Source organism: Pristis pectinata, chromosome 10 (assembly GCF_009764475.1).
Source record: "Pristis pectinata isolate sPriPec2 chromosome 10, sPriPec2.1.pri, whole genome shotgun sequence".
Classification (NCBI taxonomy): Eukaryota; Metazoa; Chordata; class Chondrichthyes; order Rhinopristiformes; family Pristidae; genus Pristis; species Pristis pectinata.
The window spans coordinates 85,790,169-85,803,671 of NC_067414.1; the positions used below are offsets into that span (position 1 = coordinate 85,790,169).

The 13,503-nt window shown below is 45.4% G+C and overlaps 1 protein-coding gene across 2 annotated transcripts in view; it reads right to left on the minus strand.

The window, feature by feature from the left end:
* traf3ip2a (TRAF3 interacting protein 2a) overlaps positions 1-13,503 on the minus strand; it is a 72,154-nt gene that overhangs the window by 35,194 nt on the left and 23,457 nt on the right. The window contains exons 1-2 of one of the 2 annotated variants that reach the window (XM_052024199.1): positions 6,626-6,699; positions 1,974-2,223 (exon numbers count right to left, since the gene is read on the minus strand). In XM_052024199.1, coding sequence (XP_051880159.1) covers positions 1,974-2,170 — 197 coding nt within the window. In that variant the 5' untranslated portion in view covers positions 2,171-2,223; positions 6,626-6,699. Of the gene's footprint in view, positions 1-1,973; positions 2,224-6,625; positions 6,700-13,503 lie in introns of those variants that run through there. The other variant, XM_052024198.1, reaches the window with a different exon arrangement.

Sequence of the window (13,503 nt, forward strand, 5' to 3'; positions counted from 1 at the left end):
ACGTTAGATGGGTATACAACAACAATATAGCAGATTCATGATTCCCACTACTGATGCAAGTTTTTTAATTCCAGAGTTATTAAATTAGTTGAATTTAATTTGCCACCTTCTTTCAGTGGGACTTGAATGAGACTTCATCCAGGCTAGCTCAGAGACTTAAACCACTCTGTTTCCACTCCTGCACCGAACCACTAACAGCAAATGGAGACTGGCTTAAATCAGAGCCAACATGCTGCCTAAATTTTACTGTAATTCAGCAGGATGTTTTGTCTCATTGTTGGATGAAGCGCTGTGGTTTGATGGAGCAGCTTTCACACTGTATTTCCTCTCCCACCCCCCAGGATGGGGCTGCTGGAAACTCAGCTTGTGGTTGTGCCCATTAATACGGTACCAGGTTCAACACTCAGTGGGTGCCTGGAGACTGTAGTCAGCCTGGATGGAGCAGGGCTGTGGTAATTGGCTTCAGGAGTCCTGGACAAAGAGGTGAGAAAGATATCTTCTGGAGTTCTACTCTGGGTCAGTGAACCATACACCAACAACCCTGGCAGTTCCAAAGGATGACAGCGTTCTCTGAAAATTAAACAAAAAACTCTAGGTGCTGGAAATCTGAAATAAAAACAGGATATTCTGGAAACACTCAGCAGGTTAGGCAGCATCTGTGGAGAGAGAAACAGAATCAATGTTTCAGGTCCATAACCCTTCATCAGAACTGGGAAAAACGACCTTGTTTTCTCTCTTTCCCAGTTCTGATGAAGAGTCTTGGACCTGAAACGTTGACTGTTTCTCTTTTCACTGATGCTGCCTGACCTGCTGAATGTTTCCAGCATTATCTGTTTTTATTACAGCATTTTCTGTCTGGGTTAATCCTCATAGAATGGATCTCGGACATAGAACATAGAACATAGAACAGTACAGCACAGGAGCAGGTCCTTTGGCCCACGATGTTCTGCCGAACTAATTAAACAAGTAATTAAATGCCTAGCTAAACTAATCCTATCTGCCCACACAATGTCCATATCCCTCCATTCTCTGCACATTCATGTGCCTATTTAAGAGTCTCTCAAACACCTCTATCGTATCTGCCTCCCCACCACCCTTGTCAGCACATTCCAGGGACCCACCACTCTTTGTGTAAAAAAACTTGCCCTGCACATCTCCCTTGAAGTTACCCCCTCTCACCTTAAATGCTCTCTAGTATTAGACATTTCGACCCTAGGAAAAGGATACTGGCTGCTTACTCTATCTATGCCTTTCATAATCTTATAAACTTCCAACAGGTCTCCCCTCAGCCTCCGTCGCTCCAGAGAAAACAACCCAAGCCTGTCCAACCTCTCCCCATAGCACATGCCCTCTAATCCAGGCAGCATCCAGGTAAACCTCTTCTGCACCCTCTACAAAGCCTCCACATTCTTCCTGTAATGGGGTGACCAGAATTGAATGCAATACTCCAGATGCGGCCTAACTAGAACTTTATAAAGCTGCAACATAACTTCCCGAACTCAGTGCCTCGACTAATAAAGACAAGCATGCCATATGCCTTCTTTACCACCATATCAACCTGTGCAGCCACATGGTATTGTCAGCTGAGTGGTAAACTCCACTGGGAGACAAATGCTTTCAGGAAAAGGGGAAAAATGCTTGAATCTCCAAGGTTTTCAGGCGATGAAAGATACCAGCAGTCTCTCTGAGGTCAACTTCCAAAGATAAGATGCCAGGAGGTTTTGGTGAATGTGTTTGTGTCATTCCTCACACTCACACACTGACCATGTGACTAGGATGTTGGCTGACATATGTGACACCAGCAGTGGGAGAATGTCTAAGCGCTGAGAGTAGCAGGGAATAGAGAAAGGATCCCACATGCAAACAACGTCCACAGACTCACAGAAAGAGAATGGACAGGAGGAAACAACGGTAGTACACAGATGCGAAGGAAAGGTATAAAATACAGTGACCGAGTACAACCAGTAACTCACTGAAATTCTTGCTGTTGAGGTGGGCCCTGGATGAAGTTGTTTTGAACTCCTCCATTCCAAGGATACCTCAGAACATACTGAGGTGGGGTGTTGACCACTCCACATCCACGTAGTTGAGCAGGCGACACCTCTCTCACAGCTGCATCTTGGTTATATCTTCCATGAGGATGCGGAGGAAGCGGACCACTCTGGTTCATGCTGCCAGAGCACTGTACGCAGTTGCAGACTGGAGGAATGCAGCTCACGTCATCTGGTAGCAGAAAAACATGGAAATAAAACCGTGATTTACTTAACTGATAAGTCAGAACTTTGCATTGGAAGTGATTCTGTTTTCATTATTGCCCTTGTGGGTCCGTGCACATGGAAATCTTCACCACATGTTTATCCTCCCAGTCACTCACTATCCTGAGCTGATGTGCATTGCACTTTCACAGACAAGTTATAGGAGGTGCCAAGGTTCCTTTACTAGGCCAGGTGAGCACTATGAGTAAAAAACTGTAGATACTAGAAATCTGAAATAACAGAAAGTGCTGTAAATACTCGGAGAAACAGAGGTAATGTTACAGGTTACCTCTGTTTCTCTCTTCACAGATGCTGCCTGGCCTGCTGGGTGTTTCCATCACTTTATTGATGAACTGTTAGTGGATTATGGGAAGCATTGTCACTGATGATGTTTCTTCCCTCAAGGAAGACCTGAAGAGACCTCTTTCCCATCAGAGGTGGGCAGGAGGTGAACCTCTGGCTATACTTCTTTCTTCTTTCCTTGGGTAGGCAGGGTGAAGCCAGATGTAATTGCCCAGCTGCCTGTGGTAATCTTATGAAACTGGAGCAATTTGAGCCTATGCACTCTGGCAGTATAATCTGAAAACAGTGTGTGCTTTAAATGGTGGGAGATGGGAAATGGTGATGTTCAAAGTGAACTGGGTGCCCTTTTGTACACAAATCACTGGAAGCCAACGTGCAGATGCAGCAAGTAATTAGGAAGCCAATGGAATGTTGGCTTTCGTTGGCAAGGATTTCGACATCCTTTTGGAGAAATGATGCTCACCTCCCAATGAACGTCTTGTGCCGTGTTTGGTGAGAACAGTACTACTTGGTATGCCTTGACCCCGTCACTGTTAGATGAAAACTAGCTTGGACAAGTTCAGCCATCTCTGCTCCAAAGAAAACACCTAGCCTATCCAGTCTTTCCTCATGGTCTTCAAGAAGTAAAGCTATTAGATGCAACGGGCAGGTGAGCAGGAGAGTGAGTGAGGAAGTGTGAGAAGCTGAAGGATTTATCCTGGCCCCAATGTCTTCACCATCCTCATGAGGTCATTGAAACCCTTCCTGCTCTTTGGCCATTATTCACATGCTGGGGTTTGCACTGACTACACGGTTCAGCATCAGGAAATCAGACAAGCCTTCCATCAGCTGACACTTACGTGAGGGCTGTGGTCAGGGGAGATCACCGGATGGGCAGAGAAGAACATTTAAGGATGTGCTCAAAGTTCCCTTGAAGAAGTGCATGTTGCCCACTGGGACCCATTGGCCCATGTCTACTCCATGCAGAAAAGATTTTAGGAAAGTATTGTGTAACCCAAGGTCGTGCATTGTACAGAAGCTCTGTGTGTATAAATGTACTTTAAAAATGTGTGTAGCCTGCTGGATATTAAATGATTTTTCTAGATATTGGAATAAATTTTTGGCTGTAAAAGGAATCGAGGGATATTAGAGGAAGATGTTGAAGGATGACAGAGCAGGATCGAAGGGCCGGGTGGGCATTTGATACTTTGTTGTATCAGACACTGCCATTAGTTGAGTAGCTGCCTTCAATAAAGCACATTCTGCTGATAGCTCCACCTGTTATTTGACTTTGCAATCAGCAACACTAAAGCCTCTGCAGACACAGCTAGCTGTGGTTTCACACTGACTGATGTGGGACTGCCCCACTGGAAAGAGAGTAGGGTATGGGCACCATAGCTCTCTGTAGTGCTTCCTTCTGCTTCACACCCAGGAGATGACCAATTGCATTCCACCCACTGCTCTAGTGGGGGACTGTGTGAATAAATTGCTTGCTGCATTTCCTACATGACATTAGTGACTGAACTTCAGAAAGTACTTGGTTCTGAAGTGCTTTGGGGTGCCTCATGGTTGTGAAAGGCGCTATGGATAAAATTTCAAAGATGTGCTCAAAAATTTCTCTGAAGAAGTGCAACATCCTTACTGACTCCTGGGAACCTCTAGCGCGTGACGACTCAAAGTGAGAAGAAGCATTTGGGATGGAACTGAGAACCTCAAGTCTATGCATCAGGAACACACAGAAGGCAGAAAGTAAGCAGCAGAATGACTGCACTACCTCATACACTACCCATTTGCCTGCCCTGTCAGCCACCTCCTGCTCCCTCCCCCCCCACCCCCACCTGTGGAAAACTCTGTGGCTCCCACATTGGCCTCATTAGCCTCTTCAAAACCCAGGAGAAAATAATGGAGTCATTCTTGATCGCAAAGGATTGCCTAAGGAGAAGGAGATGACTGCAATTCTTGCTTCCATTGTGCACCAACATTGCTCCAGAGATGGCTGCTTATCAGTAAGCTTACAGAGAAATTGTAACGATAAGGCCAAGCTGTGAGGAGAAAGGTTAATTCACATTCTGATGAGTATTTCCTACTTTAGTTGTGTGAGTGTGGTTGCATGGAAGTATCTATTGTTACCATCTCTGAACACAGGATCCCTAATAAACATATGGGTGTGGTGGAGCATTGCTTATAATCTGGGGAGAACAGCTGCAAAGCAAAATTTTAAGTCCTAAACAGACCACAAAATTCCACTCTCTTCCCACTGCCTCCCCACCACTGCTTCTGAACACTGAGCTTACTTCATTATAGAACATAGAACAAAGAAATGGGCCACAGGAATGGGCCCTTCAGCCCACGATGTCCGTGCCGACCATGATGCCAACTTAAACTATATCTCTCCTGCCTGTACATGATCCACATCCCTCCATCCCCTGCACATTCATGTGTCAATCTAACAGCCTCTTAAACACCTCTATCATATCTGCTTCCACCACTTCCCCCGGCAACCAGTTCCAGGCACCAACCACTCTCCGTCTAAAAAACTTGTTCTGCACATCTCCTTTAAACTTTCCCCTTCTCACCTTAAATTCATGTCCTCTGGTGCTTGACATTTTTACCCTGGGATAGAGATTCTGACTCTCGACTCTATCTATGCCTCTCATAATCTTATAAACTTCTATCAGGTCTCCCCTCAGCCTCCAATACTCCAGAGAAAACAACCCAAGTTTGTCCAACTGCTCCTTACAGCTCATACTCTCTAATCCTGGCAGCATCCTGGTGAACCTATTCTGCACCCCTTCCAAAGCCTCCACATCCTTCCTGTAATGGGATGACCAGAATTGCACACAATAGATGTGTGGACACAATAATGAAATATTGGGGCACCCAAATACTCCAATATTTCATTAGTTTCCTTCATATTTCCTTACAACATAGAAGATGGCCATTTCGGGCCATCATGCCTATGCTGGCTCTCAGACCATTTCCATTCTCCCGCTAATTTTCCCTGTAATCTATTCTCCCTGCCCTCCTCCCAGATTTTACATCTCACCTACACACTGGAGACAACTTACAGTAGCCAATTAACCGACCGTCCTACAAGTTTCAGGTATGTGGGAGGAAATCAAAGGATCTGGGGCGTCCCACCGGGTCACGGGAAGAATGTGCAAGTTCCACATAGACAGCACCATAGAACAGGATCAAACCCAAACAAAGCTGCGTCACTATAGATTCATAGAGATTCATAGAGTTATAGAATTATACAGTATGGAAACAGGCCCTGCAGCCTAACTCGTCCCTGCTGACCAAGATTCCCATCTACACTGATCCTATTTGCCTGAGTTTGGCCCATATCCCTCTAAACCTTTCCTATCCATGTACCCGTCCAAATGTTTTTTTAAGCATTATAATTGTACCCGCCACCACCTCTTTCTCTGGCAGCTTATTCCAAATATGCATCACCCTCTGCGTGAGAAACTTGCCCCTCAGATCACCTTTAAGTCCTTCCACTCTCACCTTAAAACCTACGCCCTCTAGTTAATAGACTCTCCTTCCCTGGTAAAAAAGCCTGTGATTATCTACCCTCTCTATGCCCCTCATAATTTTGTGGACATCTGTAAGGTCAAAACTAAAGGTCAAAGTTTAAGAGGATGTGGAAGCAATTCAATAATAACTGGGAATTGGATGAGTTCTTGAAGATATTGCAGGACTATTGGGAAGGGAAGGAACAGGTTGGACAACTCTCTCAGAAGCATCGGTACAATGGACTTAATGGCATTCTTCAATGATATTTGATTCCATTATTATACAGAATTAACTTTGAAACACAGGAAACACTGTTATGTAGACCGACATGATGTCTAATCGACAAATTCAGTAATAGTAGGAAATTCCATTTCCATTGCACTTTTAGCACAGCTTGGGTGTTGAGGTCCATCATAGACATATCAAGCTGAACGTGTTGACACTAAGCCATCCAAGGAGACATTAGCTTGGTCACTGGGACAGGTTTAAAGAAGTTTCTTAAACAAGGAAAGAGAAATGGAGCTGGATCATTGGCTGACCTCTCGTCTTCTCTCAAAGCCGGCTCTTACCTGGAGTAGGTCTGGGGGGGGAACACTTTTCCACGGGAAAGCCAGCTCCCAGCTGACCAGGGAGGTTCCGTGCAGCAAAGGGACTTTCTGAGCGAATCTGACTGGTTCCAGCTCCAGCAAAGCTCTGAGAGCTGGTTCAGCCCCACCCTCACAGCCCCCCACCATAACTACCCCCTCCACCCCTCCCGGCTTGTTAGCCATTGAAGAGCTTGTCTGTGAATGCCTTCATCCACAAAGGCACAACATTTTAATAAAATAACTGCTTAAAAAATTAGATATTAAAAATATCCAAATGACAAACAAAATTAAATCACTGGTAAACAACTTAAAAAATTAAAGTTATAAATCATTAAACACATTAAAAATGGAAATTATGTTTATATTCACAGTTGGTTCTTTGTATTAACATCAGTGGGGTTGCTGGATGTGGGCCAGGGTTCAATGCTGGGAAATCCAATGCATTCTTACCTCCCCCACCAAACCACCTCCCCCCCATTCAGCCCCACCACCCCACTCACACTGGGCTCCACAAAGCCAAAGCAAAGTTATCTCTGCAGCTGCAATTGAGAGGAAGTGACAGTGTTTAAGTAATGGATCCAGACCATAGAGAAATGAAACGGCTTAGAGCTGGAATTCCCGAGCAGAGCCACCACTGGTGGAGTGATTAAATTCAAAGACCAGCATGGTGCCAGATTTAGACAAGTGTACATACTTCTGATGTTTACACAGCGAGAATCAGGCATACAGTGCATGTTTTTTAAAGTGCTCCAAAAATTAATTGTGGTGTTAATGTAGGATGATATGATAGCTGATATCATGTACAATGCAGAATGGAATGCCCACCTTGATTTGAGTCAGGGTACACAGGGCTAACATCAATCCTTGTGCACCATATGATTGACACTTCACCCAGAACTGATTACCCTTTGTGCAATTACCAAGAGGAATTTGAAAACAAGGATGAGAATGTTTAAATGATGGCACTACTTCATGTGTAGGTCAAAGAGCTCAGGGTGATGGGTGGATGGTGACTTGGTGAGAGTCAGGCCACATGAAGCAGAGTTTAATAAGACCTCAGTTTCATAGAGAATGAGAAAGGTCATCCTGAAGAGTACAGCAGACACAGTGGACAAGCACAGGACACATAGCGCCAACCATGAGGCTCTTTAGCAAGTGGTCTCACATTACCTCCTCATTCAGGGAGCGATAACCAGCTGATGAGGCGCTGGGACCACAGTCTGCCTCTCCCTGAACCAGCTAAGCCATGTACATGGAATGCTTGCTGGTTCCAAAAGAAGGCGATGAATTCTCCTCCCTCTGAGCAGTTACTCTGTGTCATCTTGCATCTAGCAGGATGTTGCAACTTGCAATATGAGGCAGATTGAGAGGGTTGAGAGCTTCATGTTCCTAGGAGTGACCATCACCAATAGCCTGTCCTGGTCCAACCATGTAAATGCCATGGCCAAGAAAGCGCACTACAGAACGTAGAACACTACAGCACAGTACAGGCCCTTCGGCCCACAATGTTGTGCCAACATTTTATCCTGCTCTAAGATCTATCTAACCCTTCCTTCCCCCATAGCCCCCTATTTTTCTATCATTCATGTGGCTATCTAAGAGTCTCTTAAATGTCCCTAGTGTATCTGCCCCCCACAACCTCTGCAGGCAGTGTGTTCCACGCACCCACCACTCTCTGTGTAAAAAAACTTACCCCTGACATCCCCCTTATACCTTCCTCCAGTCACCTTAAAATTATGTCCCCTCGTGTTAGCCATTCTTGCCCTGGGAAAAAGTCTCTGACTGTCCACTCGATCTATGCCTCTTATCATCTTGTACACCTCTATCAAGTCACCTCTCATCCTCCTTCTCTCCAAAGAGAAAAGCCCTAGCTTGCTCAACCTATTCTCATAAGACATGCTCTCCAATCCAGGCAGCATCCTGGTAAATCTCCTCTGCACCCTCTCTAAAGCTTCCACATCCATCCTATGATGAAGCAACCAGAACTGAACACAATACTCCAAATATGGTCTGACCAGAGTTCTATAGAGCTGCAACATCACCTAGTGACTCTTGAACTCAATACCCCGACTAATGAAGGCCAACACTCCATACGCCTTCTTAACAACCCTATCGACCTGTGTGGCAACCTTGAGGGATCTATGGACGTGGACCCCAAGATCCCTCTGTTCCTCCACACTGCTAATAGTGCTGCCATTAATCTTGTATTCTGCCTTCAAATTTGATCTCCCGAAGTGTATCACTTCACATTTATCTGGGCTGAACTCCATCTGCCACTTCTCAGCCCAGCTCTGCATCCTATCAATATCCTGTTGTAATCTACAGCAACCTTCTACACTATTCACAACACCACCAACCTTTGTATCATCAGCAAACTTACTAACCCACCCTTTCACATCCTCATCCAAGTCATTTATAAAAATCACAAAGAGCAGGGGTCCCAGAACAGATCCCTGCAGAACACCACTGGTCACCGACCTCCAGGCAGAATACACTCCATCTACCACCACCCTCTGTCTTCTGTGGGCGAGCCAATTCTGAATCCACACAGCCAAGTTTCCCTGGATCCCATGCCTCCTGACTTTCTGAACAAGCCTTCCATGAGGAACCTTATCAAACACCTTACTAAAATCCATGTACACCACATCCACTGCACTACCTGTATTGATGTGCTTTGTCACATTCTCAAAGAATTCAATCAGGCTCGTGAGGCACGACCTGCCCCTCACAAAGCTGTGCTGACTGTCCCTAATCAGCCTATGCTTCTCTAAATGCCCATAAATCCTGTCTTTAAGAATCTTCTCCAGTAATTTGCCCATCACTGAAGTAAGACTCACTGGTCTGTAATTCCCAGGGTTGTCCCTGCTCCCTTTCTTAAACAAAGGAACAATATTTGCCACCCTCCAATTATCTGGCACGACTCCTGTGGCCAGTGAGGACACAAAGATCGTCGCTAAAGGCACAGCAATCTCTTCCCTAGCCTCCCGTGGTAACCTTGGATATATCCATCCGGCCCCAGTGACATATCTATCCTAATGTTTTTCAATAGTTCCAGCACATCCTCTTTCCTCATGTCGATATGCCCCCAGCATATCAGGCTATCATACGCCATCCTCACAAACGTCAAGGTCTCTCTCTCTGGTGAATACTGAAGCAAAGTATTCATTAAGGACCTCCCCCTAACTCTTGCGACTGCAGGCACGTTTCCTCTTTTATCCTTGATCGGTCCTACCCTCGCTTTAGTCATCCTCTTATTCTTCACGTATGTGTAGAATGCCTTGGGGTTTTCCTTGATCCGACTGGCCAAGGACTTCTCATGCCCCCTTCTAGCTCTCCTAAGTCCATTCTTAAGCTCCCTCCTGGCTACCTTGTAACTCTCCAGAGCCCTGTCTGATCCATGCTGTCTAAACCTCATGTAAGCTTCTTTCTTCATCTTGACAAGATATTCTACATCTTGTGTCAACCACGGTTCCCTCACTCTACCATCCTTACCCTGCCTCAAGAACATCTGTTCCCAATTTACGCTCCCAAGTTCCTGCCTATTAGAATCAAAATTCCCCCTCCCCCAGTTAAATACTTTCCCATATCATCTGCTCCTATCCCTCTCCAAGGCTATGGTAAAGGTCAAGGAGTTATGGTCACTATCTCCAGAATGCTCTCCCACCGAGAGACCTGAAACTGAACAAGCTCATTGTCTAGTACCAGGTCCAGTATGGCCTCTCCTCTAGTCGGCCTGTCCACATACTTTGTCAGGAATCCTTCTTGTACACACCTAACAAACTCCGTCCATCTATCCCCTTTACACTAAGGAGGTGCCAATCAACATTAGGGAAGTTGAAAGCACCCATGACAACAACCCTTTTATTTTTGCACCTCTCCAAATCTGCCTCCCGATCTGCTCCTCAGCATCTCTGCTGCTATTTGGGGGGGGGGGGGGTCTGTAGAATACTCCCAATAGAGTGATCACTCCTTTCCTGTTTCTGACTTCCACTCACACTGACTCAGTGGACGATTCTCCTGCGCCTCTACTTCCTCAGGAGGTTAAGAAATTTGGCATTGCCTCCATTGATCCTCACCAATTTTTATAGATGCACCATAGAAAGCATCCTCTCGGATGTATCATGGCTTGGTATGGCAATTGCCCTGCCCTGAGACCGCAAGAAACTGCAGAGAGTTGTGGACCCAGCTCAGCACATCACGGAAACCAGCCTCCCCTCCATGGACTCTGTCTGTACTTCTCACTGCCTCGGTAAAGCAGCCAAAATAATCAGCGACCCCACCCACCCCGGACATTCCCTCTTCTTCCCCCTCCCTTCGGGCAGAAGATACAAAAGCCTGAAAGCACGTACCGCCAGGCTCAAGGGCAGCTTCTATCCCACTGTTATAAGACTATTGAAGTATTGTATGATAAGGTGGACTCTTGACCTCACTATCTACCTCATCATGGCCTTCCACCTTATTGTCTGCCTGCACTGCACTTTTCTGTAACAGTACACTTTAATCTGGTTTCTGTTATTGCTTTTCCCTTGTACTACCTCGATATACTGATGTGATGAAATGATCTGTATGGATGGCGTACAAAACAAAGTTTTTCACTGTACCTCAGTACAGGTGACGATAATAAACCAATTTACCAGAGCCTGTACTGTGCTGTAATGTTCTATGTTCTATATCAGCTCCCACTGCCTGGAGGCGAAAATGTCCAGGCAGTAGTGACCATTACAGGGATGGTGACAGCAGAACAGGTTGGGCATGGGTGCAAGGCTGGAGGTCTAGCTGCAGGAGGCAATGATTCCTGTCACCGTGGCTTAGAAACCCTCAGCTCTGTACAGGTTGAGATGGGAGCCTAGTGGAAAAACTCCTGGGGTATAGGTTCTTCTGCCCTGAGCCTTTCGTTCCCCCCATGCTCTGGTGTTCCGTGAGAGAGCATTGCCTTTGGGCTCTCTCTTCCCTTGTTCCTGGTCTTGCTGAAGGGCAGTGGGACTGCTGCTAAAGCATCCCTTCTTTGGCTTTACCACGATGTTTGGAGGACTCAGAAATTCCTGAAGCTTTGAGCCTCCGTGTAACTCTCCAACTTGCTCCCCATCAACCTTACAAGTAATTTGTGATGCTGTAAAGAGGACAGCTCCCCACTGTTCAGACCCATTGTGCATGGCCCCTACACATGGGTACATCAGTTTCATGGAGAGGAGCCATTCGTGCATTGCACAAGGATTTGATGTCACCCCTATATGCTCTGAACGCTTAGTACAAAACCATGAGTGTGAGCATTTGGCAATGCACCATGCACAATATGAGCTCCCAAATGGGGGTTACCCATCATTGATCTAACACCACACTCCAAACACAGAGCACCTTAAATAACAAGCACTGCAAGGCTGAGCTTCCAGTTTATGTGTCAGGTAACAGTGAGTCAGCTAGCAAAAGGAATTTGCATTTCAGGATTGTGGCATAAGGCACAATATTTGGCTATATGATGGCTTTCAACACTAAGAAGATAACAAGGGCGGCTTAGTGATGTGATTAAACTAGAGGGGGTGCAGAAAAGATTGTTGCGTGGACTGGAGGGCTTAAGCTATAAAGAGAGATTGGATAGACTGGGACTCTTTACCTTGGAGCAAAGGAGGCTGAAGGGTGCATGTAAGGAACAAGCTGCCTAGAGGAGGTGCTAGAGTCAGGTTGTAATTACAACATTTAAAAAACATTCAGACAGGCACATGGATGGGAAAGGGATATGGGCCGAATGTAGCAAATGGGACTAGCTTAGTCCTCACAGTATCTTGGTCAGCATGGACGAGTTGGGCCGAAGGGCCTGTTTCCGTGCTGTATAACTCTATGAAATCTAAATTAATGCATTCCAGATCACAACTCACTGATTAACAAATATTCTCCCCATTTCACCTCTTTTGCCACTTATCTTAAACCTGAGTCCTCTGATTCTCAATCGGAAGTGTCAGTAGACCATAAGATATAGGAGCAAAATGAGGCCATCCGGCCCATCAAGTCTGCTCCCCCATTCAATCATGGCTGATTTCTTTTTTGTCAACACTATCCTCCCGCCTTCTCCCCATAACCCTTAACCCTGTTACCAATCAAGAACCAATCAATCTCTGCCTTAAATACACCCAATGCCTTGGCCTCCACAGCCCCCTGTTGCAACGGATTCCACAGATTCACCACCCACTGGCTGAAGAAATTCTTCCTCATCTCATTTCTAAAGGGATATCCCTTCATTCTGAGGCTGTGCCCTCGGATCCTAGACTCTCCTACCAATAGAAGCATCCTCTCCATGTGCACTCTATCCAGGCCTTTTAGTATTTGAATTCAGTATTCAGTAGAAACGGTTTAAGCTAATTTTACTCTGTCAACATTTTTCCATGACTTCTGATTAAATGGGGGCAATCTCAGTTTCTCTCGTCTCTCTATGATCCTACTTCCCTGTTCCCAGTCTTCCTCTTGGCCTTCTTTTGAAATGAACATCTTAAAGTGTTTAGTGCAGAGATTAAGGAAGACTTTCATTTACACATGTCTTTGAAAATACCTCATGGACTTGTTTCAGGCAAGTGAAGACTTTTAAAAGGGATGCAGAAACAGAGCGTGCCAATTCTTTAAAAATTTGTTTATGGGACAGACACTGCTTTATCAGCCTCAACCAGTTTTATCCTAACTGACAGCAGGTTGAATTCAGGAGTTACAGTATCAGAAGGGAGATGGGGACACATATCTCCTTGTTCTCGACTCCTTAACAATCCATTTCTGTTTATTCTTTTCTCTCCCTTTACATTGTTAAACACATTTGCCTTGGAAATTGGTTGCACAAATAAAAATAAGCAAGTCTCTTTATATTTCAGAGAGTCGTA